The following is a 26,401-nucleotide window of genomic DNA, read 5'->3' on the forward strand; positions in this document are numbered from 1 at the left end:
CTGAGCATCCTTTAAAAGTAGGCATGGGATTTTTAAGCTACAGCATGTATGCATATAATACCTACATATATATATATATATGTATATATATATATATAAAAGAATATAGCACATATATATATATGTGTGTATTCCATACATGCATCATAATTTCCAAGACAGCTACAAATTTCCACATGCATTAAACTATCTAAAAACATAGAAATAGGCAAGTCTAATAAGTGGAATTTTCTTAAATTATGTTTGAACAATAAACAGCAAGAGTAATACTGCAAAGTACTGCTCTATTCTCATGGTTATCTACAATAAAATTCTAGGAACAGCTGTCTCCCAAAACATCCCCCAATAAAATTAAAAAAAAAAAAAAGGTAACACCCGGTGTCCTATGTTTGTATATTCATTGTCAGTTCAAAAATAAAAAAAGTAAACAAAGAAAAGAGAAAAAAGACATCCCCACTCAGAGTTGCATATTTACATTCTTCAAACTGTAGCGGTGAAAAATAATTCTATTAAGTGCAGGACATTCCTAGTGTTGCAGTAGTGACATTTTTAATAAGTTCTTCATGAAAACATTTCTTTTTGTCTTAATAGTGATGCATTCCATGACTACGTGAAAATTCTATTATCCCCTTCACTTGCAGCCAGTGGTTGAGTCTGGATTGAAAAGCTCCTTGTATAATGGAGGAAACAGTGTGTTCACTATATCTGGATGAGATTGCTTAAATACCTGTAGTTTCTCTCCGTGCAAGTTGCAAAGTGCAGTAATGGTTGGTATCTTGGCTATTAACTGTGAGACATTAAAATAAAAAGAAGAGGAAGAGGAAGGAAGCAAATTTAGCATGAATTACAGTTTCTAAAATGAACTTTGTTAATATGTTGTTGGGTAACCAAATGCAATACTTTGAACTCCATCAAAACTACCCATCCAAGAGACGAGACATTGTTCTTACCATAAGAGGCTAAAAAACATTGTCCTAGAAATTTTAGACAAGTGCCAAAAATGCATTTAACAAGGAACTGCCTCCAGAAGTATTTCCTTAAGGCAGTCTCATTCTTGCTAGGGTACCAATTAAAAAGATCAGCATATTGAACAAAAAATGGAGTAAAAGGAACCAGGGACAAGAGTAAAATAAACCTTACTTCTACACATTGCAAGAACATAGTGTGCTGCTTTTAACTTACATTAATGCAACAATAGAAGGAGAAATAGCTACAAAAATAAAGTCAGGATCTAGGAGTCCTTGGCTCTTTGTTTTAAGAATTTACCTTTGTCAAAGTCTCATCATCGAGGTGGTTCTTCTGGATCACATGTTGAAGTGCAAAGTAAATCTTTTCCTGAAGCTTCTGGACCTTCCTTGGCTCTATTAACCAGGCTCGATCTGAGAAAAAGGAAAGCAAGAGCTGAAGTCAAGGATTCACAGATGTGGGGCATGCTTATGGATGAACACAGTGTCCCATGCTGGCATGCATTCACAGCAATTATAATTCCCATAAGGAAGGACTGCATGATAACTAAGACATGGTTTCAGAGGCAAAGTATCTTAATCCATTAAAGGATCACCTGAAAGTTTAGTTAACAGATACAAGGTGTACAGGAACACAATGTTGGCTCTGCATCTCTTTGTTTAAACAAGAATGTTAGAGATAAAGATAGGAGTAGAAATGAAACAAGGCCCAGCCATTTCATTATTCTCTGTTGGTACAATCAGTGTTCTTCTAACTTCATACTGTCTAGGTGAAAAATTTGTCATGTTATCTCCATATCTTAATATATAAATAATAAACATATTGATCAAAACAGTTCTTTGAAAATAATAGAATATAATTATTTAAAAATTAAAATAAAACATATCTCATTATTTACTAGGCTAACATTTTGAGACCAAATATTACATTCTGAATAAAAAGAAATGGCTTCCTTCAAAAGAATTTCTTTAATAATTCAAAAGTATTATGAGCTGTTGCAATGTCTTGAAGTGCAAATTCCTCATTATTTAAAAATGTTCTCTTTTTAAACAACACAAAATAAAAGATTGTCTGGGAGAATAACAGTTACAAACACAGTTGTTTGGAAACCTATATGGCTCCTGCTGGACTCAAACCCCAAGTGTAAGAGGTCTTTCTTAAGATCTATATTCTCACAAGTCACAGTTTCTGGAGACACATGGAAAGAGTAGCAGACTCCAAGACAATCCCAAAACCATTAATTCAGTGTGTTTACAACACCATTGAACCTTCTGTTTTTCCATGCTGCAAACTTGTTTCTTCCTCCTTCTTTCCGTCAATCCAGACCAATTCTTGGGTATAGATTTTAGATTTTAAACAGGAAATAAGAAAATCTATTTTATCACAGGTCATGAATCTTCATGCACAATTGAAAAGTATACCTTTCACCTTTAGAGCTTTTTCACCCACTACCAGTCACTAAAATAATCCATAGAAATAATGTAAGTCGACCATTTCATTGAGCACACATGCCACAGAGGCTAGGGCTGAATTTCATCACAGGAGGAGCAGGATTCTGTCATTTCCCTGACTGTAGAGAGGAATGTATGAAAAGTGTCCATTACTAAGTACTGTGAAAAGGGACAAAATGAAACCTCTAGCTACTTAAGCAATGATCAGGAAAAGCAAATAATCTTTTTGCAAAGCTTAGACAATCATGTTCCCAGAAGGCAAGCCAATGGATCCTATGCCACCAGTGGCCATAGAAACAGAATTAGCTGAGAGCACACACAGCATCTAAACAGATAAGCACATAGTAATATTTAGACTTCACAGGTTAAGTGACAAATTAAGGCTATTGCAAAAACAGGCCTTTCAATAGTGTTAAATCAAGGCCTATTGTGCCAGACTGGAGCTAAAAAGGTTTATCACAGAAAGCAACCCTTAAAGACTTATCTTTCTGTCACAAGAATAAGCTTAAAAATAGTCTGAGGCTGCTGGAGGACAGGTTTAATCACTTAGCTGTGATGGAGCACTATGTATATAATACAAGAGTTCTTAAATTAATGACAAGAGCTAGGTGAAACTTTTACAATGGATATCAAGTTCATCTCCCAAAAGGTGGTTTCTACCACCTGAAAATGATCTGCAAATTTGGCTGGCATTCCTCAGGTATCTCTAGTTATATACACAAAAGTGTAGGAAAAAGTCAATAGATCAATGGCTATCTATACAAGATGTAAGAAGCAGTGGTTTAATTCTGTACTTTTCCTATGGGGTTTTGAGCTTGTGTGTCTTTAAAGAGTGCACAGACCACTAGGCTAGAGAGTAGCATAGGAAAGAAGATGAGGGACAACTTACAAGATCTGCTTTTGCAAAAATGAAGAAGGTGAAAAGGAACATGGCCAGTCAGAAGAGGACTGGGACACAGCGGGCAGCCAGGTTAGTGTTTTACCACCTGGCTCTGGCATGTTTGAAGGTGGAGATGCCTCTGCAACTTTTACTAGACTCCTTCTACAACGTTTTAACCTTTGAAACCAGAAATCAAGTAAAAGTATCATCTCCAAGCAGAGTGGTTAGGTCCATCTTAAAATGAAAAATCTGGATTTGTGCTCAGAATCAGATAGAAAATAGGTCTGACACTGGGCTTTGCAACCTTAGCAATTGTATTACTGGACCTTCTTAGGTGCCCTTACTCCCCATGAAACTGCTCTGTTTCCTGTAAACCACCTAAACACTGAGATCAAGAGCACAAGAATCACCTTTCAGGATGGTGGCTTCCAGAGAAAAGAAACTTGAATATGAGTACTTCCCATAGGGAATCTCTGTGTACCTATATTAGTGGATGGAAGGACAGGTGCAGGTACTTCTGTGAAGCAGTGCTTCATTTTTTAATTTTTACATATGTTCCCAACATGAAACACTTTATTTTGAAGAAACTGGAACATCTAGTGTGGAAAGAAATTATTTCTTTCTCTATTGTTTACTGTTATTATTTTTGTAAGAAAATAAGTGGCAAATTTCAATGTCAGTTTGGTCTGTACTGATTTTCGCTGCCTTCCCTCTCCCAAATTTAGCAGCCCAGCTGAAATGGGAATTATTCACACAGTCCAAATTTGCAGTCTTTTTATGAAAGAAAGATTGCTTTCACTCATGTACAATGTGCTGCAGCCCATCATTTCTTTCCTATTGCATCTTTTATGTCTAAAGATATACATGCTTACAGACTACAGAAACAAGCACTCAGCATGCATCAAGCACTTTCACATTATTGGGTTTTTTTTTTTGGTTAAAGGAATCAGAGACACTGTATGTGTCCTCTTGCTTGCAAGTAGGAAAAAGCCAACTTGCATGTGAGATGAGGAACTGTGGATTATTGAAATATTTCATCTCATAGTACCACCTTCAACCCTGCAGCTTGCTTACAGTGAAAAAAACCTTTGGACTGCCTCTACTTATCTGTGATACTTTGCAGAAACAGAAGCTGGTATTCAGGAGACACCCAGCTCTGAACGGCCGTATCAGGACTGCTGTATATCAGGACTGAAATGCCTTACTAGAGTTAATGGAGAAGCTTTCACAACACATGCCTGCAATACAGCTGGCTCAAAGCCAGTGCTGAGTTGCTAGCTTGTTCAAGTACTTAGTACAGCTGCAAGAAGTAGAAATGAGAATGGATACCCAGGCAGCATGAACTGCAGGCAGAATGCAAGAGATGTTGGTGCTTTGCAAGACTAGAGGGACATATGTAGAACTGCAGAGCTGAATCAGAATTCTGATGTCCATCTGATGCCTACCTCCAGCTAAACACATTTTGTAAATTACTTGATCTGAAATCCATTAAAATCAATGGGAAACTTTCCATTACTTAAATAGGTTTTGCCCAGGCCTACGGCAGAGGGCACTCTGATATGTTAGAAGCTTTCTGTGACCTTTCTGTTGAATAGGGTTATAACTTGTTCTCTTTTCCAAGATTACCTGACAGACAGAAACATGACTTTTTTTCAATTTGGCTAGAAATTCCATAACTGAATTATCTTGCTCCCTACAGATGAGATGCCCCCATCTGATCCAAAGTGCTTTGAAGTCAGCTTCAAAATTATCTTGTTGTTTCTGTCTGCTCAGCTAACTCCTACTTTTCCTGTTCCTAACTGTAAGAAAATAAACTGAAGAGTAAAAAAACCTCCAGCTGTTACAAAAGAGAAATACAGATCCTGCTTACAAGGATCCCACCACCCTCTTCCTGTTTCCCTTGGCTTCATAATGTGAAGTCAGCTCAAAACACTGAAACCATCTTCTGCAGTCTGTTAACATCTTACTGAAGAACTTCATAGCCCAGACCCCAAACACATTTCCAGCTTGTCTTCAGCTTTGCACTGAGTCAGCCTGCTGAACAGGTCGTTAATGCGATCAGGAGCAACCACTGGCTGCACATCTCTGTCATGCTCACAGATGTGGTCTTTGCAGACTGAGGGAGGGCTGTCGGACAGGGACTCAATACAACCCTGCAAGCCCCTGTCCCAGAGGAAGTCAGGGCATCTAGGGGACAGCGCACAGGCAATTCTTACCCCTAAGCACAGTTGGGGCACATCTGAGGTGGAAATGGTGGCTGTTTGGAGGGTTTTCTCTGGAACATCCTGGCCTAATACCGTGAAGAGCCACCAGCTCAAGCATTTCACCTCTGAGCAGATGACCACAAGAACTGCTCAAAGGGGAAATAAAAGGAGCAGAGTCCTTTCAGTAGGTGTCATTAATGATGAGAATGAGCATGTTGACACCATCTGTGCTGATCTAATTCTGTCTAACATAATCTCCACCACAGATGTGCAAAAGGGCAAAGTGACCTAGAGGAAGTCATTAGCAGAACAGGGTGGAAAAATAATTCATGGTGGGATTATTTGTAAAGGCCTTTCAAAAGGTTATTTTTAGTGGGAACTGAGGGTCTACCTCCCCTGAGGCATGTTTAAAATCCCAGACTCAACTGTAAGCTTATCTACTAGATCCACCTTCTAAGTCAATTCAATCACAAAAACTTCTTTTTTGTGGTCAGACAGCCAGCACTCAATGAATGCATGCTTGCTTGCACAGGGTTATAATGTATGAATACATGAGAAAGAGCGTGTTGCCCCTGGAATCACCACCTCTCACCTGGAGCTAAATTGAAACAGGATCTCATACAGATTTTTACTGCTCATGTTCTTATACCCACAGAAAGAGCCCATCATAATTAGGGACTATATAACCTGCTCAGGGCTGTGAGGTCTGAGCTCCCTGAAAATGCCAGGAGGGCATGAACCTCCTTGGGTACCATGCTTCTCTGTACGTAGTCTGGAGTAATACCAGCCTGCACTGCTTGTCCACCTAATCCTGCTCCATGTCTGTTACCCCTATATATTGGATCTATTTCCAGTATGTGCAATTCCTGACAGTCTACGAAAAAAAGTGAGGTATATTTGTGTAATTCAGGTATTCATCCATTGCTTAATATTTCTTAATACAGCTTAACCAGTTGTTTAAGTAGGTAGAAATAGAGGTGGACAATGATGAAAAAAAGTAATTATGGTGTTTGGAATGAAAAATTACCAGGTGATATCAGAACAGCAGATGAAAACAAGGCAATCTCCTCCTCAGTCAGCTGTAAGGAACATAAATTCTTTGCAAAGTCAAACGCTTCATTCACCAGATCATCAGAACCTGCAGACCACAGAGGACAAGAATCAATGTTAGAAATTTATCAACTCCTTAATCTGCCACGAAAAGTAGATTGTTTTGGGGAAAAAAAAAAATAGTGAGTGACTGCCTGTATTTCTAAAATTAAAGCCTTTCATCAGCTATTTAAATTCCATCTACCCTGAAAAGGTGCTGCTAAAACACTCATTGAAGCACCAAAATTATCAAGAATTAGGGGCATGACCTGTACAAAAATTGCACAGACATCTTAGAAGAGGGTTATCTTTTCCCAATGTGATAAGAAATATCATTTCTAAACAGATATTAAATCTAAGAGGGACAAATGACCAGTCCTAAATAACTTTCACATATATAATTTTATTAATAAACACTACAAATATTTATGAAAATTTGTGAACACATCATAAAGATCAAAATAAATCAACTAATACACATTCATAAATGCTTTAAGCTTGTAAAGTAGTGTTACTTTAATCCATATGCAAATAAGAAAAATATATACCTATATGATAAATATATACATTTGAAGCAAATATCTCTGAGTTTGGTCCTGAATAAATTTCTGGTAATGTATCAGTCTCATGGATGGGCAAAACCCATCCATTTAGTTGTTAAGATTTCAGGTAGCACTCGATATCATGTTGAGAAAGTAAATAATTACTTCAATACATGAATCTAAATAAATGAGCTTAAATGTTTAGGCAAACCAGTATTTTAGGTAAGTCTTTGCCTGCAATTTTATATAGTTCATCATTTCAGCCCCCTTGTTGCTGGGGCTAAAATTGTGTTCTGCAGGACACAATTAGTAGGATTGATTTGATACATCAGTCATAACTGAACTGTGAAGATAAACTGCTTGGCTTCTGCCATAAACTTGTGTTTTATCAAAACTGCAGATGGCAGAGTAAGACATCTATCTGAAAAACCCTCACGCTGTTCTTTTTTTGTTAGAGAAAAACACCTATCATTGCTAGCAGCTAGTAGTCACCTTTTTTCTTTGCCAGTTCCACCCTAGAGATTTGGAGGCTTGGGGATTCAACATTTACTGGAGATTTTCATTGTGCGTCACTGTTTTCAGAAAGACAAATCTGTCACTATGTGGCTCAACGTAATTGGTTGAAAAAAAGAAAACCAACATACCCAAGGCTTTAAACATTTGCATCCCTCCATACTTTCCTTCAAACAGAACAGTATTGTTGAGTGGGTTGAAGGCACGGCACATTCTCACCAAAACCACTTCCAAGCAGCCTATCAGACATGAAAAAGAGCGAAACTACCACACATTACTAAAAAACATCAGAATAAAAGACATTTCAAGAAAATATTCAGGAAGACATCAGTCATTAGAAACAACAGCAGCGATAGACACACCTTGAAGGCATCTAGATGATGTATCTCTGATTAAGAGAAAAAATATTTTTGTCTGCTTTGAGTACAGAAAGGGATAATTTCTTCTCCATCCTAACTACCTTTTCTTTAGGTTGATTTTTCCCCCATTGCAGCAAATTAGCAGCCTGGACTTAATTTGAATTCAGACGTGGTCAAATATTTTCATTTTAAAATATTTTATCCTGAAAAATAGGCATTTATCGAAACTCCTTCTAAATAATTAAACCTTTTTTATACAAAAAAGCAGCTCCATTCAATGTGTATATAAATCCCAGCTTCATTTGGCTGGAGGGGGAGAACATCACAAAGTGTTTTTAGAGAGAAAATAAAAACTAAAGCACTGTCAAGAACACCCCTAAATTGGGTTTTACTTTTGTTTCCCTTGCTTTTCTTTCAGGTTGGGAAATAGCCAACACTTTTTCCCCCCTTATCTTTCCCTATGATTTCCTAACTGCAAAAATATACAGGTTGGTAAAATGAAGAGAAAAATTTTAAGCATACCTTAACTAAACCCAAATCTCCTGTAAGAGGAATTTTAAATCTGAGTATTCTTTTGCAGACACAGTTTTGAGTGAAAAGTCCTGATTTTCTAACTCCTGCTCAGCAATAACAGCAAAACAGAAAATAAAACCTGAGATGTTTATACATGCTGAACCTAAACCGAGTTGTCCAACAGTGCAGTCAAACAGAACTACATCTTTTGCTGAAGGTGCAGTTGTGCTGTTAGCTTTGCCAGCCATATGAAGGAAGTTACTTGGGGTGCACTGGCATCTGCAGAATTTTCAACATTAGTACAAGATTTAAAAAAATAGTTCTCATGCTACAACTCCATTTTTCCAGGAGGTTGTCTGTGTGTTCCTGGGGTCCCTGTGTCCCTTCTCTTTGCTCCTGTGCCACCGTCTCAGTCCTGCCTGACACAGCCACAGGCCTCTGTGTATGGAGTGCTGAGTCACACTGGCTTTCAGCCTTAATGAAGAGCTCTCTCTTGAAATAAGAAGCACTGCTTATGCTTTAACGAGCCACTTCACGCAGCATCCTGCCTTTTATACACGGAGGGAGCAATAAACTGATATGACAGGGTAAATGTAGTTAATTACCAGTCGCGGTTCACTTGGTCATACCATTTTTGTCCTCCTGAGTTTGGTGGTGTTACTACATAATCATGATAAATCTTGTCATGGTTCTTCTGGAGGACAAAAATTACTGAGTCCCATGACAGGGAAGGAAAACCCTTTCCCCCTTGCCCTTATGCACACACGTGTACACCCAGGGATGCACAGAGAGCACGGCCGGAGCACGCTGCCGTAATCCGCTCTCATTTATTCTGAAACCAACTGGCACCAGCAGGGATTTTCCCTCCTGTGCACTGGCTGGAGGGTATTTCTGTAGTCTCATTAAAAAGATTAGAGATGACCACAGAGGCAGACCCCGGTGCGCCTGTGTTCGTTTCGCTAATGACGAGTGGGGATTTTACAGGGTGGCAGATGACTGATTCGACCAGCTCAATTCGTAGGGTCCTTCCACCACATGTCAGGTTGGAGACTGCAGTTTCTGCAATGATTGTGTGCATGCGTATACTTAATAACTCCAACTGACTGTAGAGGGAAGGGGATCAGAAGGCAGTAACGTGATTAATGTGGAAAAATACAGAAGGGTTAACGTAGCTAATGAAACAGACTGAAATCACAGCTCCTTCAAAACTAAAATGATTTGCAGAACAAGACAGCAGAGTACATTTCTAATGTACTGGGTGCTAAATCAGTCTCAAGCCTCCGGCGTTTACCCACCTGACTTAAGGAGGAGAATTTGGTCATTCTGGCAGAGTTCCATGAAGCCTGTTATGCGCTTCGCAAACTCCACCACGTACTGGATAGCGTGGGTGATCTGAATGGCACACTGTTGCCACAGAGCTTCTCTGGTCTTCCGGGAAAACACACATGGAAAAACAAAGCAGTGAGCAAGTGAATTCATCAGTGCATTAAGCTGTTCATGTGGCTTTGCAGAAAGTCGCACTCCTCAGACTCCTCCCCCATCCCCAGGCAGAGCTAGCAGCATGTCTGCTTCTCAAGGTACTCAACACTGTTCATGAGAAGGCGGTTTTCACAAGCCAGTTGCCCCAGTGATCTGAACTCTGGCATTGCATCTTCAAAGGGAGAGAATGCATTGTCTAATGTTAAAATGGGATTTGAATGTTGGCTTTTGTGCAAGATGGAAAAACAGTGGCATAAACAATGTAAACATCCCAGAGCACTCTTAGCAAAGAAGTGACACACTGCTATTAAGTTTTGCTAGTTTGAAACTTAAAATAAAATATAACTGAAGTATCACTGCAATCTGAACACTGATTGCATCAAATCATTTTCCTTGCACGCACAAGTGTGCAAATGTAAACAGATACTCTTGGTTTGCACCCCACAGCTCTGCAAGCTGTGGGGTGTTTTTGTTCTTGCTAGTACTTCATAGCCCCTCAGCTTTCAAAGAACAAGCTGGAGTCTCTTCCCTCTCTTGTGTGGTCAGCTAATGTGCCAACTGAAATCTGACTGGAGAATTGTTGCTAGTGCTGCCAGTGCAAGATTTCTGTTGACTTGACTACATATGAAGAGGTGCCAATGGGAAATAGCCTGAACGTGACCTGAGAATTGCAGCAGTAGAACACAGATATAGTGTAATGAGATAATTTTTCCACCCAGTTTTGAACAACTTCAATTTAAGGAGTACTTTCAGTTTGTCATTATCTATTCTTTATAAGTGACAGGTATTTGTTATTCACACGAAAAGGGGTGCGTTTTCAAAATTATAAGGAAACAAAGTTAAGTTGTCTTATTTTCTTAAAATCCTTATAACAAAGGATCCAATCCTGACAACATTAAAGTCAACTGAATTTCTGCATGAATTTTAGACCTGTGATAACAAGCAGAGCATGGAAAGCTGGATTCCATAACTCTGCCTAAGCTTCATTAGCAAACATTCCAACATGCTGGAAAGCTGCTGGTTCATTTTATGAAGTGTCCCTCCTTTGCTTTCAGTAATCATCTCCTTCAAAGATATTTAAAAGATATTCATTGACCTATATGAAGATCATCAGCATATCCTTGCCAAATACATTACACTATTCACAATTTCAAACCACAGACAGCAGAAGAAAAAGCATATTACAGGATTGTACCTTGCTCTGGTAAACCTTAATTTCTTCATATGTGTGAGTCTGCCACGCTAGCTGGTGTAGTTCCTCCATCGTATATTGACAGGTCTCTAAATGAGATTTAATGATATTCTGTGCAATTCGATCTGCAAAGAGGAGAATAAAAAATAGCTTGCATGGAACAGTGAACAGTGATTTGCCATAGTAAATGTTGAAAACACTGAAGTTGCTGGAAAATACGGATTTAAAAAAAATAATATTTTCTTTCCAATGCTACCTTTCTCTTTTTTTTTTAATTTATTTTATTTTTTTTATTTCTGAACATGGTTGCAAACCATTTTAGTATTCAACGCAAAGCCAAACGGTTCTTGATAAATAGTGGATCTGCACATGAAAATAACAATGAACCTTGTGAAACTATTCAGACTCTTTCATCTGGAACTGATTTTTTTCTTTTCCCTGTGTTTAAATAAATGTCATTTGGAAACCCTGGTTAGTCGATCACTTCTGTCTGCCCCAAGCCTGTGCAGCTGCTCAGCTCTGACTGCTCTATCCTGACATGGGCATTTGCATTACCTTGGGGTGACTCATGTCAGAGAAACACGAAACAGGTCTCTTTTTTTCTCAAGTTAGTTTTCAGCTGGATCAATTTCTGATTTAGCTCAATGAACATGAACATGGAGACTGGTGCTAGCAAGGGGTGAAAGCTAGAAATAGTATCTGGGGTTTTAGAAGGAGAGATGGGGGGAATAGATCTCACATACAGGATGAAGTTGTCTTAAAATTATTCTGAAACTGCAGCCTTAGAAACTGCTGTGCTAACATGGAATGCAGGATGTAAGGGGAAAGGTAAGCATTCAGTGTCGGCCTGAGATCCCACTGAAACTAAGTGTAAACTTCTGAGGGAAGTATTTTAGAGTAGATCTTTGCCCTTTAAGCTACTTGAGTGGATTAAACAGATTTTCACCAAAACTTCCAGCATGAATTCATTAGCACTGGAAGCTGAAGTGTCTTGATAAACGTGCTATAGAAATGTGATGATTTCTTATTTTGCAGCTTTGAGACCTCTATGTCTAATGAAGCGCAGCGCTTCAGCCTGAAGACATTGCTTAAGTTGGATACCTTTCAAACAATGGAACAAAGTTGAAGTCACAGAACTGAACTGAAGCCCTTCAGATGGCAGAACTGGCATTTTGCAGAAAACGTGTTTGTCAAAAAAGGAAAGGACACTGAAAATGTGTTAGCCAAACCTGAGCATGGGAGGTAGAAAGAACTAGGAATGTCATAATTTACTCATTCACATCCGCAACAGCTTTTATACAGTAGGTGGATCTGGTGCTTGGAATCCCAAAATAAAACTGTTTCTTTAGCCAAATGTTGACTGAATTTAAAAACAGCAGCAAGAAGGAAAGCTAAAAAATGAATGTAAACATGTATATGCTCCCTGAAATCACTGCTATAAGTGTTTTATTTAAAGGAGAGATGCCTGCCCTACTGCCACAGTTAATAAGCTGAGACTCAGCGGAAAGATGCTGAAGACAACACAAAAAGAGTTCCAGGGTTTTTTTAGGCCCAATAAAACCTGCTGAATTCAAGTCTTTACAGGTATCCCTTTAAAGGATGGAAGAATTGACTCAGGCATAAAGATAACTAGAAGTGTATATTGAAAAGTACAGGGATCTAGCCATTGTTCTTTTATGGAAGGTTGGATGCAAGTCTTAACTCATGATGGTAAGCTGTTGCATTTTATAGCAAAAACCTTACAGATACATGGGCATGTTGGAATACAGGGATGATGAATATAAACAGATTTTTTTTTAAAGGATTGACAAAGGTTTATTTGCACGTCTTTAACCAAGAAAAGCAAGTAAACCCCACCTTTTTTTTAGAAAGATCAGATTTTAGATGTTTACCCCTGTATTGTTCTATTTAAAGTACAGTTTTAGCATCATCATTCTGGGAACATCCTTAGCTGCAGTAAACCTGACTGCAGAAGTTAAGCTCAAGCTATAAATTTTATCACTTGTGTTCCTGGAAGTATCTAACCAGACAGAACTGAGGTAGGATCAGAGGAATATTTAGGCCTTGTATCTAAAACACCAGTGAAAAAAGTATGATTTCGACTTGTGTTACAATTCCACAGCCTGAATGGTGAAGGATCTTGCTCTCTGCATCAGTTGGCTGGTCTCTTGTGCTTCCTAGCCCAGCTCTCCTAGCCTCACCATTTGTTACAAACCTGGAACTCATCACACTCGACATAAAGAAAATGCTTACAATAAATACCTCAAATACTTTAATATTACTGCACAGAGAGATTTTGCATCAGATACAGTGACCTGATGCCAACAATCTGAAAATAAGACCTTTTCATTTCACTGACCTCAAAATATACTTGATTAGCAGTTCTACATTACTTCAAAGATCCTCAGCTCCACTCCTTTTCCTGACATTTATCTATTTACCTTAGGACCGAAGAGCTGACAAACTCTTCAGGGTTTTGTAGGGATGGCATCCTGTGTTTTACCCCCATACATCTTTTCCTTACATTTTTGTGCTTATGTTGGGCTGACATTAAAACCCATTTAGATGTGTGAAAGCCTAGGGCAATTGCAGCAAGCAGTAGCTCTGAATGCTGACATCCAAAGAGGAATCATGTTCAAGACAGACTTGAAACTCTTGTGCTGCAGGCCAGGCAAGGCTGAGTGTGTGATAGAAAGGGTACATTGGGTCTCAGGGGAGGAGCGGACTGCTCATTCAGCATGAATGGATGAGGAGGCTCCTGGCTTACACTCAGTGCTGGAGTCCCTGGAAAGAGATTTATACAAATATAGTATACACTGGGTGAGCAGAATTGGCATGATGCAAAAAGTAAAAGAAGTATAAGCTTGTCTTGGCTTCTTAGATGGTCCAGCAACAGAAGATCCGATGCTGATAGATCAAAGAACATCACTCACAAAGGTTTTCAAAGACTATAGCCTTTTTTTTCCTGACATTTTCTGATTTTAGCATCTTTTCACTTATGAATTTGGAATCAGTACATATCTCGGCAAACCCCATGGACAAAGAAGTTCCTAAGCCACTGGGAATAATGTACTGACATCTAATGCAAACCTGTCCCGTCACATGACACATGTGCTGTGCTGTACCCAAAATGTGTCACATTTCTGTGAGACCTGGCAGCTCTGAAGCACTGCTAGCAACTGAGTTCAACAGATTAATTCTTTTAGTAGAGCTAGAAAGAAAGGGACAATGAGGAAAGAAGGCAAACAGCTTCGTACAGTGGGAGGAGAGCTATTGCCTTGATGCAGAGGCTGTGGCCTCAATCCTATGGAGGTACCCTGCTGGGGTGATGCTCAACAGCTATGTGTCTTCTGTTCTCCAGGCTAGAAGCATCCATTGCAGTTATTCCACGCATCAAATCTTGACTTATGTCCACTTTGTTTTAAAAAATCTTGTGCCAGATATTTCAGGGGTCCTCTTAGACTGGGAAGCTGCACAGACACAAATAGGAATCCTGTCTGGATGGGCTGCAAGGACTAGAAAAGACAACTTCATTTTTGTGACCTCAGTGTGAACTATATTTCCACCTGAAATGTCAGCCTCCATTTTACATAAGTTACAGCAGGTTTGCAAGGTTTGCTTTATGAAAAGAAAAACAAAAGAGATGGTGCTGGCCACTCAGGTGTGAGAATCAAAGTCTGCAACGTTTTATTTTACAAGCACCACCTGCTGCAAATGTTTGAGTGAAAATTAGTAATTCCAACTGAAAGAATTACTGAGCCTGCACGATAGTACACCACCAGCATTATAATAACTACAGCTGTAAACTGCAGGATTTGTAAAGCTTATCTGCCAGAGTATATAAACACAAATGTAGACTAGGTACTTCACTACTCCCCTTTTGTCTCTACACTGGGTTTATTATATTAGGGCTACATCTCCTACCAAGCATCATGATCAGTCAATATTACTTGATACCACAGGGAATGTGAAAGCCACAGTATATCCTGGCAGATTGACTGTCTGGCAAACATGGCCCACAGAAGATAACATGTTCCCAGTGTCTGACCTCCAGCATGCACTGTGACATGGAAGCATTTACATCAGCTGGCTTTGTTCTAAATTTGAAGACTTCTTAGTATAGGTACCTTGAAATTTTTATGGAAAGCAGACACTTTTTGTACAGAAGTTATGTTTCATTATAAAAAAAAAAAGTATAAAAAATAATTTTTCCTTCCAGAGACATAAACCAGAAACAACATACTCAATCAAGAAAACAATCAATAGCTGTATCCAATATAAGGTCTTGAAAAACCTGAAATACGTAAATAAGATATAACCTGGAATGACTGTTCATGTTTAATTGCTGTCCCACATATATCTGACCGGTTTTCTGTAATGGCCCACTATACTAACTGTAAACTCTCATCCATTCTTAGGGGTGACAAGGAAACTTATATATTTTTGGTTGGCATGGCCAGAGAGCAGAAACCTGAGAGGTCGGGCTGACCTCCACGACCTGCAGTGAGTGGGAACGCTGCCCTTCCCGTCACAGCAACTTGGGTACTGCTGGTGGGGCCCTGAAAGATGCCAGCTGGACAGGGAGATAAATTAATTGGGATTTTTGCAATGCAGCAGTGTAAAAAAGTCAAATACATAGTAGGAGATGTCCAGAAGAAGCTGATAATTTTACATCAGGAAGATGAAGGATTATCTGTTGAAAAGATTTGTTCTCATTCAGAAAAAAAATTGTGGGTTTCTTGAAAGAAATACTGCGTGTATGGTTTGCGACATGCAACAAGATGATCTCAATGCCTATGGTGCAACAAAAATGTGACAGAAAGCTATACATGTACTGTGGGTGAAAAAGGCTGTACAAGGTGCAAGGGAGGATGGTAACAGGATAAATAAACACCTACACAATGCACTTCCGGGCTTCTGGCTTGGTGGTTACAAATTAAACTCTTAAGGCCAATACCTGAAAGAAGCTAAGTGCAAACGTTGATAGGAATCCTGAAGCATAATGAGGGCTCTCACTGGTACTAACAGAATTAAACGAGGCTATCAGGGAAAACAGCATCTGAAGCGTGAGATGCGGAATGTAGGACATAGACAAGATAGGGATGAGGAGGACCATGAGAGATAACTGCTATTTTAGTAAAAGAAATGGCTTTTAAATTTGGCCTGGCCTACCTAAAACTACAGAGAGAACAAAAATACTTGATAGTGTGAGGATGGCCCAGTGAACAGTGAAGTATGCTATACCACAGTTAGTGCAACAAACCCATCCTGTTTGCCTGCAGATGTGTCAAACATTGCCATTCCCTCTCTGGCCTCCCATCCCCCGTGTTTGTCTGGGCAAGAGGCACCGTGAACACGTATGAGGGGCTGGTCTGTTCAGGCTGATTGACCGGCAGCCACCGCCTTTTGGGGTGAACACGGAACATGGGCCTGGGTCATGGCTTCTGCCTTTCCCTAAAGCTGTCTGTCTCCTTCACCTGCTGAGTGCTTATCCAAAGCTTGTGGGAAGCCAGGTGTCTGAGACTTCTGCTTCCCTTCATTGAAGCTGGACAGTAGCTAAAGAAGTATTGAACTGTACTGCCGGAAGAACTGGGCAGACAGCAAGACTACAAAAGCCCTATTCCATCAGTAAAACAGGCCAAAATCATATGTTGCAAGAAAAGACCAACAGTGCACAAGCTATACACCTCTTGCATAAACATGAGACTACAGCTCACAACTTCCAGAACAGCAAATGATCTTTTCTGTTTCCAGTTTTGACTACTCTGCTGGGCTCTTCTTTATTTTTTCTTTCTTCTACAAACACCCCCCCCCCCCCCAAGTAATGTCTTATTTTACATTTCAGTTGACGCCTCACAAAAGCCTCTCTCCAAAGGTTATGATAGCTCAAACATGTATTGTACCAGTGGGTTAGGAGCTGCTTAAATCCTAAGCACATAGAGAAAACTGAACATTGCAACCTAGATAGTATAAATCAGCATGGCATGGATCTGCAGCTGTCTGTCATCAGCTGATGAATCAGTCCTGCCTTTTTCAGACGCTTCTGTGTAACACTTGAGATCTCAAATTACAATACTGAGGAAAAACTCCAACTTGGGGTCAAGTACAATGCTGGTGGGGACGGGTGTAGTAACTCCACGGACTGCACACAACATTCATCAGCTATGAATTTGGCCTGCTAAGTGGAAATTATCCACAGTACTTGGCAGTGTCTCTTTCCTACAGGCTCTTTAGTACTTTCATTTGTCTCTCTTTTCTCATGAGAGACTCTAGTTTTTCTCAGCATTCCCTTCTTTTGCACTGGGAACTGAAGAACTTTGAAGTGTGCCTCCTAAAACACTGATAATAATCCTCAATTAAAATGAATAATGAATTTTTAATTTGCCACTTACCCTTAGGATCCAGTTGAGTAGCTAAGAGCTCATCGCAGCTTATATCCTAAGTTGAGCTCTCGCAGGGATCCACTTTGAATTAATGCTGCAATAACACCACAGCTTTGGCTGGCTGCTGTAAGCATGCGTATCAGTTCATACAACTATCAAAACTCCAGCTAGAAATTCTAAATAAAATCTCCATTCTAGGACTCAAAATAATGCTGAGATAGCATCAGATCAGCGCTCTTCTGTACCCTAATTCAAGGGTATTGTGACTGCAAAATGAAGTTTTGCAAACTGGTTTAATTACACAGATTACCTCAAGAAATTCTTATACAGTAGTAGAGGCAGTGATGCAGGCAGTAAAGCAAAAGAATGTCTTGTGATTGCTGTCAAATATGAATAATAGGTCCCAATTTTTTAAAATGAACTGGCTGAAAAGTCTGAACTTCTTTTGCAGAATAGCAGGAACACTTTTTCCTAAAAGTGTTTGCAAAATTCTCATCCCATTTTTCATCTGTCCCTGGCGTTCTCAACGTCACAATGCACAAAAGACTTCCCTTTCAAAATCTGTTGTAGATAGACTATCAAGTTTCATAACCCCCATTTGTTTAATAAATTTGTAACACTACACAATATGCAGCCTAGGAAGATGATATGAAACATTAAAACATCCATATGAGACTGGAAGTGCTCGATTTTAGTTCAGGAATAACCCTTGTGTTCAAGTTATTGAACGCTTACTATCAGGAACAGATTGCACATTGTGGCAATGTTATGTGTGTGAATTCTATATTTCCTCTCCATTCGGAATAAAACAGTGTTTCATTTGCCTTTAAAAAAAATGCTAATAAATTACAAGAAATGACAATACAATTGAAGTCCTAATCTGGAGGAATCTACAAGATGGACCCAGAATTCTGTTAAATCCTAAAGGATCTTTATAAAAGCTTAAAGGTCTCCACTCAATAATACTTTTTCTGGGTCTCAGCAAATTTGGTAAAAAATGTATATTTTGTACTAGTTAGAAATCATCTAGCTGGCAGCAAAAGCACTAACCAAGGCAACAGCTAGAGCTTACGGGAGATGGGCTCTACAGGTACTGTATTATCACAAATTTATTGAGATGAGCTGTTTTCTAACTTCTTCCAGCATAGCTTACACAAAGAGTTCTTTATATCAAAATTGAGATTGTTCTGAAACAAGAATGTGGTTTCATTTACCACAATTAAGCAAACATTGCTTGGACATTGTTCACCATAAAACCTAGAACTATGTGTGGAACAATTGGAAAATTAATGGTTTTAAATATGATAGGAAGGGTTTGCTTTGTCATAGTCTGCAAAAGGCTAGGAGAGGTTAGATACACATTTTAGCACTTCTTTCACTGTCATTTTAAGCAATCTATATATAGAAATACTTTAAAAAATAATGACAAAACATTCTACGATGGTTCTATTTTCCTGTAGTGTGGCAACTGAGTTGGATCAAAGTGGTGTCAGAGTATAGTGTCAGAAAGTGAAACAGTTTGGTTATCATAAGCAATGCCAGAGATTTCACTGATCAAGAGAAAAAATGTCCATGCAGTCAAAAAGGAGCACAAGACAGTGCTCCATGCTTTAATATCTTGCTTTAACTTTTCCAGTTTACATGTGACTTTCATCCGTGCAAAGCTACGGCACTGTAAATACTGTGTTCTGATAATCAGTTTCAGCATTTGTCTGAGCTCTTGTCTTCTTGCATTGTGTTTTTCCACTAAACATATCCATGTTCCTGTCCCATGTGTTTCACTCTAACTTTTTCTTTTCACCCTTGTATAAAAGAATTGCTGGTGTTCTGTGAAATAAAGTATCAAAACTGAATGGACTGAAGAAAGATATCATTACCTATACAGCTGGGAACAACATCACAAACTGTGTAACAAGCAGTATTACATTATTCTCAAGAATGGGGCGGAAAATAGTGAAAAGCATGGAGTGGTGAAATCTGCCAGACAGAAGGCATGCTGTGTGAAAAAGTGAACCATTGCCTTGGGAAATCAAACTTGGGATGTTGTATGTTTACTGGGAAACAAAAAAATTCGTAAAACCAAACTTCTGTTGGCTTCCTTTTGCCTGAGGACTAAAGAAAGACCAAACAATGTTGTCCAGGATCACAAAGAAATACGGTATAGACCCCAGACTAAGCTCTCAGAAAGCACAAGGTAAGTATGCATATTGTCAGTGCTGACTGCTCAGAAACAACATACACGAACATTAAGGACAGGAAGCATCAACACTGAGATAAAGGGTTGCTCAGATGAGGAAGTGAGTAACATATCACTGCTGATTCAAACCACAGCAGTTGTTGCAGATAGTATGACGCTTCCATATACTACAAAGATTTCTAAATCATCAGTGCCTTGCTCTCTTGTTTCTCATCTGCAGTGCTGTTTGCCTCCTTGCAGGTTGTGTGTGAGACACAAGCCTGCAAGACAACATCCTTCACATGTCCCAGGCCCTCCATGCTCTGGCACCTGCTCTGGCCTTCTCTTTTTGAGGGTTCCTTGCAGAAAGCTGGTTACCGTTTCTTCTGCCTTTGACATTGCTGCTCTGAAGCATACAATAGGGAATCTTATGACTGGCAGCAACAGTACACTTCAATATGCGTTATACAATTAGCTTTACAGTGACCTTTTTGTATGATTTCTAATCTGACAATATTCACAGTACAGTGCTATTCTTGAGAAGGTTGTAATGATTGTAATGAAAGGGATCTATAATAAGGTATTTTATGTATTTTGACAGCTACAAACGGTTGCTTTCTAACTTCTTCTTGGATTCTCAATAGAGTTAACATATTTTGCCCAGTTTGGTTATGAAAGAAAATATTCAGATCTTCTGAGAAAATGAGAAATTTTATATATTGCTTTAATGGATTAGAAATGTACCCACTTTAAAGAACTATATTATAATGTTTTATAAGTATAAGCTATAGGTAATGTTTTTAATACCGTTTAGTATGTCCTTTTAATTTATTTGTAAAACAATCTGAAAAGTAGGTAAAACAAAACAAAAGATCACAAAATGTTCCCCATCCTCAATCTCAGTTAGAAGGTGTCACTGATTTTATGAATTTCATTGATTAATCCAGCTGCTTACATTGTTCAAACAGTTATAACCACAGTTAAGATAAACACTCATTGTCTTGGGTGCTGCAGAAAAACACAGTCAGTAGAAAATTTTAATTTCTTGAAAACATACATCACATGCTAGAAGTAATTAAACCTTACCTTTCTGTGAACAGAACTCTTGATTGTATTCCCACTTGCAACACTTATCCCACAAAAAACATAAAGGGCAATACTTAAAATGGCATTTTCTGCAGCATCTATAGTGCGTGATCTCTGTAGTGTGATCAAACCCCAGCTAGGAACACTGCCAATGGTCATAATTCATGGAATTATTGTGACTTTACTACCTGGACTGTATTTGACATATGAATTGACTTAACTGAAAGAGAAGGCACATTACTTCCTGAAATAGCCAAAAAGCTTTATAATTTGCAGGAAAACCCAGTCTGTGGTATACTTTTAGGCTACCTACTGCATTTTCAAGTAGTTTTAGATTAATTGCTTTATTGTACAAATTTTAGTTAGTTAAAAGTCGCATTGCATCGTGCTTATTGAACTGCTGTAATTTGTGTTAAGTGTAGTCAAGTAGGACTGCCAGAAACAACATGTGACTGATTCAAAGTTCACTGCCATTAATGTAAGGCAGTGCATGCTCAGCGATTTGAAAACCACAGGGTGAAAAAGCTGGTGCTTAAATACAGTACCTTCTAGAAAACAGACTTCATTTTCTAAATCTACATCGAGAGTTAGAACACAAACTCTGTCCTCCCTAAGTCTTCTTAAATCAGTAAGTGCTAAAATGTGCTGTAAAAGCTAACAACATATTCATTTATTTATGAACATTTGGATCATTTAAACTACCTGGTTGGGCAACATAAACTCATTAAAGCCTTTACATAAATCTGTAATTAGGTTGATTTTGGTCTAAATTTACAAATAAAGAGAGGTTACCAATTTGGAGGTGAGAAAAGGTAAAACAGAAAAATTTTACAAACTTTCAAAAATATTACATTTTTCCCAACATTTCTGCCAAATTATTTGTTGATTTTATTGGTTAAATTTATTTCTAAATATATACTTAAAAAAATCAGAATTGACAATTATAAAAAACCACCCTTCACTCCAGCATCAGTTCAGCTAAAATGCTTCAGCATCATAATGCTCTGATTTATTCCTCCACCTTTCTGTCCATTTTTTATGAAGCTGAAGCATTTCCTAACTGAGCAACACTGTCAAATTAGTTTCAAATCTTGTAATCTGAAAATCTAGAAAAAACCTAATTAGTTAAAAAAAACACCAACAGAAGTTCTAAGTTTTGTCACATGAACTGAGTACAGAACTGAGATATTAATTTATTTTGCTTGTCACCTTTAAACAGGTAATGACGCTAAGATACAGTGCCCTAAGGCTATCTGCGCAGAAATGCACATGCTGCATGTTTTTATTTGCTCACTAGATGGCAACATTGCTCTGCCGAAATACAGCTGTAAAACTGTAGACACCTGCTCTGCAAAATTTGACTATCTCCTTGGTAGGAGGGATATTAAACCATGGCTTAGAAAAACAGGTGAAGAAACATTACACAGGACTACAGTCACAAAATGTAATTTCTGTCTCACTGTGTGGTGGGTGGTGGCCTTGTAAAGGGAACATCAACATGGATGTTAGTGTCACCTTAGGTATGGGGTTTAGTTCATTGCATTTTGAGTGTGATAGTCCCTACAGCGTCCCTTCAAATAGCATCTAACTGATGAACACATATTCAGTTAGCTCTCCATTAACACTTGATTTGGCACCGAGAACAAATCCTGGAGGTACGGACAAGGGGGTTAAAGAATACTAATAAAAAATGCTTATCATGTTGGAGTAGTGTTTTTGCAGCCTTCAATAGCAAGGCACAGCACACTTTTTAAGACGTCAGTCTGATGGTGGTATATATACTGCATATGCAACATACAGTGCTGTGGACATCCATTAGCAGTATAGGCATGGAGGAATAGACTAAATTCTTCTAAAGTTAATGGGAAGATTCCTATTGAAAGAAGAGAAGTGTGGGATTTGCTTTCAAATATATTCTCAGCAGAAGAGTCGAGAATGTTTCCAGGTGAAGATCTCCTCTCAGGATGGGATAGTGAATGAACTAAATGCTAAGCTCCTGCTTGTATGATATTGCAGCAATGGAAATTTAATAACTTTACAGTATATAAAATTGTTCACTGTACATCCTGAGATTAATGTATGAACACAGCTAAATTGAAGTTTACATATGCACAGGTACCAAGGGGGCTTTTCTTTTACATATGCATCCTGAGCCAGTCTTTAAATAATTTTGAAAGTTTTGCTTTACTGTCATTTTCCAGTCAATGGGTTAGGATCAAAAGAACTGTGTGTTATGGTGGATTTGATGGCTAGGGCAGCTGATGCCTCCTCCAGTTCTCACCGCATGGCTGCCCTAGTCAGCAATTGCCCACCATAAGACACACACAGCAGAGAAGGTTCAGAGGGGCTGGGGAAAGAAAAGGTCAAGCCTGAGCCTACCAAGCTTACTTAGTATTTGACTTTAATTTTGGTAGAAATGTAAGCTCTCCAAGCCATTGTGTACCTTCAAATAGCGCTGATGTTGAAGAAGTGCCTCGTAAATATACATAACACTTTTTTCTGTAATTATAGAGGCTGGGCTATGTGACCTTCTGTATCTCTAGTGGTGCCTTATTGACTACCTAATACACATAGCTATAAGGCAGGCTTCAATTTGACCTGGTGTGAACCCTTAACCAATTGTTTTCTCCACAACAGCGTTTGCTAATAATTTTTTCTCATCTTTAAGAAATCATAGACTGGTAATCTCAGCTGCAGCCAAGGCAGAGAAACCTTTCCGTTAACTTTTATGACCAAGATATGAGCCACATATTTTGTGAGGAAAATGCAATGCTCAGCTCAGTGACAGATAATATTATGCACATATATTTAAACAGGATGGTCTTTAATTTGACCAAGTCTAAAAATAAGCCTTTAATACCTGCTAATTTAAAATCACACTTGGGAGCAAGCATTGCAGTCCCTCTATAGGGCTGCTGGGGTCAGGAAATTGAGCTCTCTTCTCCCATTAGGATTTCCCACTCAGCAGGTGACCTCTATGACTCTCTCTGCGAGAAGAAAGCCATTCTGTAAATTACCAAATTCTTGCTTTTGACATGATAAACAGATTTCACCCCACGGTTTGAGCTCCCACAGCAGCATAAAGAACTTCTGCCTTCCCAGATGTGCAGACGGCATGGTGGTCAGGGAGAAACAGGACTGTGCCACGGAGTGCCTGGCACTATGCACTCTCAGGCCATGGGCGTCTCGTGCTGGCAGCATCTCTGGTTGGTGGAACACACCTGGGTCATGCCACCCGTGGACAGCAGGACAGGTGGAGAAAGAGCCTGCTCAACTCATCCGGTCGCTGCATCAGACCTACTTTGTGCTATGCCTACCTGGCTACAAATCCAGATCAAGTTTCTAATAAGATGCCTTGAGTTAAGGATGAAAACACCTCCCTTAAAAGAAAAAGGAGCTGGCCAAGAATGTTGACAAGCTGAGGCTCTGCTCCTGTATGCTTATTTATGAGCTTTGGACTGATTTCTTTATGCTTTGAGTTTCTTTTTATATCAGGAACCGGAACAGCTACCGGGGCTGAGCCTAAGGCATAGTTCTGCCTAATGGGAAACTACCTGATGTTATCCCACTTTTCTTCATCATAAGCTTTGGCAGCTACATAAGAACTTTTTGTTTGTATCTAAAACTGCTCTCTGTTATACTTAGCCCTCTCTTCCCTAGGAGACATTACCTATCCTGCTTCTCATAGTGAACAGATAACGTGCAGTTGTACTCTGGACTCAACTCATTGGGAGAAATATGCTAGTACTAAATATTTGTGAAGGAGCCCTATATAACTTCAATTTGTCAGCACCTCTTTCTCCTGCACCTCTTTCCTTGTACCTTATTCAGAAATACTAGTAAGCATGCAATGCAGGATGAGCTACATTTCACTTGCTATGCCATTCTAATATTATGTGTTGAAACATTTGCTGCATAAAAATTTTGAGTTTCAAAACTGTTAAGTTGAAAAATTTCCATTTCCACGACAAAGTCTACTGTAAATGACAGTATGTTCAGGGAAAAGAGCACTTTCACATTCAAATTAAAGCATAGAATTGTTAAAGATCAAAGTATGCCTGACCATTTCAATTCCTTTTTGGTGGAATCAGAAAACTACAATGAGGAAAAAGGAGTGTAAATGATGTGTAAATTCCGTTATATGGTATCCTGAAAATATTATTTTTATAACTGAATCAGACAGGGAAATGAAGACTTGTTATTTGGATTGTTCAGAGAACCTTACAGTTGGATAGCAAGCAAAAAGTAAATACTGAAGTAATTTGTGCAATTGAAGCAAGTTGTTTAGTCAGGTGCAGCAGGGACCATTGTTAGAACTTGTTTTACAAGCATTTAACATTTTCATTAATAATCTGAAAGACAGGTTTCACAGCATGCTAATTAAATGAAGAGATAATTCTAAGTTGAAAGAAGTCACAAAGCATCAATGAAGACTGAGACATATTGTAACAGGATTGAAAAGATCAGAAAACTAAGAAAGAGAAAATGAGATTCAGACTCGGAAATGTGCAGTCAGAGGTATCTTAATAAAAACTGCCCTATTCAGGAGAGAAGTGAGCGAGAAACAAGCAAAGCAATAATCCTGAAGGAGTATGTGAACTGGATATTGGTTGGCATGTGATGCAGAATATGCAAAAACTACCTTCATTCTGGGCTTCCTGTGAAGAAGTCTGTCCCTTAGAGAGCTTACAGCAACTTTTAGGAGCTCAAGGATAGAAGCAGTCTCACACATTCATTTAACAGGAAAAAATTAAGAGGGTTGCACTAAAGATCAGGCAAGAGGCAACTGAGGTTGTGCTTAAAAAAATACATGTATTCAAAGAATATAAAGACCAGAAGAAAACTAAACCTGGAAATTTGAATCTGGTAGAAAGTCTTCAGTGAGGAAAAGAACTAACATGATCTAAGGTACTTAAAGCAATGGTTCAGTGTATCACTAGACAAGGTAGTATAAAGAAAATTCTGTCAGGCATGAGGATCAATGCAGTATAGCTTTTCTATTTCCTATGTATTCTCTATGATTTCATCTAACAGTTAAGGCAATAACTTTTATTTAACATGAGTTAAGCTTGTTCCTAAATCTCACTGGAGTGAGTAAGATACAATGCTGTAGTGAAATTTCAGCACGCTGTAATATGAAATCAATGCCTCCCAGTGCTTAGAGTTTTCTTGCTTTGTCTTCAGGACTGCATCTTTACAGATGGTCCCACAATCCATTGCAGCATTAAGAAGTAAGAAACACTGAAAATATCATTTGCCCGTGCACCAATCCCAATATCTTATGGTACTTCTCTTCCATTTTTTCAGCCAATCCATTATACTACATTATCTCTCACTAACAGCCTTACCTCTCTGGGGTGGGTGCCACAAATGACATACAGCAAATGACATACAGCAGTACTTGGGCAAAATCCTAGAAATTTAGGAGCCTCAGTTCCAATTTCAAAAGGAAGAGAGGTGAATCCCAGCACCTAAATTTTTCTGTCAGCTCAGAGACAAGCCCTTTGCTACGTCCTGTTCCCTGTGCTCTAGGGTTTTCCCTGCTTGTGTATTCCAGAAGAGGAACAT

General features: G+C 38.8%; 1 protein-coding gene across 1 annotated transcript in view; it reads right to left on the minus strand.

Annotated features, from left to right (window-relative positions):
* Positions 1-631: 631 nt before the first annotated feature.
* The window catches only part of RORB (RAR related orphan receptor B), a 35,695-nt gene continuing 9,925 nt past the window's right edge, over positions 632-26,401 (minus strand). Inside the window, exons 4-9 of the mRNA XM_009947829.2 lie at positions 11,192-11,313; positions 9,813-9,945; positions 7,777-7,884; positions 6,529-6,639; positions 1,267-1,379; positions 632-787 (exon numbers count right to left, since the gene is read on the minus strand). Coding sequence (XP_009946131.2) covers positions 632-787; positions 1,267-1,379; positions 6,529-6,639; positions 7,777-7,884; positions 9,813-9,945; positions 11,192-11,313 — 743 coding nt within the window. The remainder of the gene's footprint in view (positions 788-1,266; positions 1,380-6,528; positions 6,640-7,776; positions 7,885-9,812; positions 9,946-11,191; positions 11,314-26,401) is intronic.

The sequence above is a fragment of the Leptosomus discolor genome, chromosome Z (genome assembly GCF_034619465.1).
Source record: "Leptosomus discolor isolate bLepDis1 chromosome Z, bLepDis1.hap2, whole genome shotgun sequence".
Taxonomy (NCBI): Eukaryota; Metazoa; Chordata; class Aves; order Leptosomiformes; family Leptosomidae; genus Leptosomus; species Leptosomus discolor.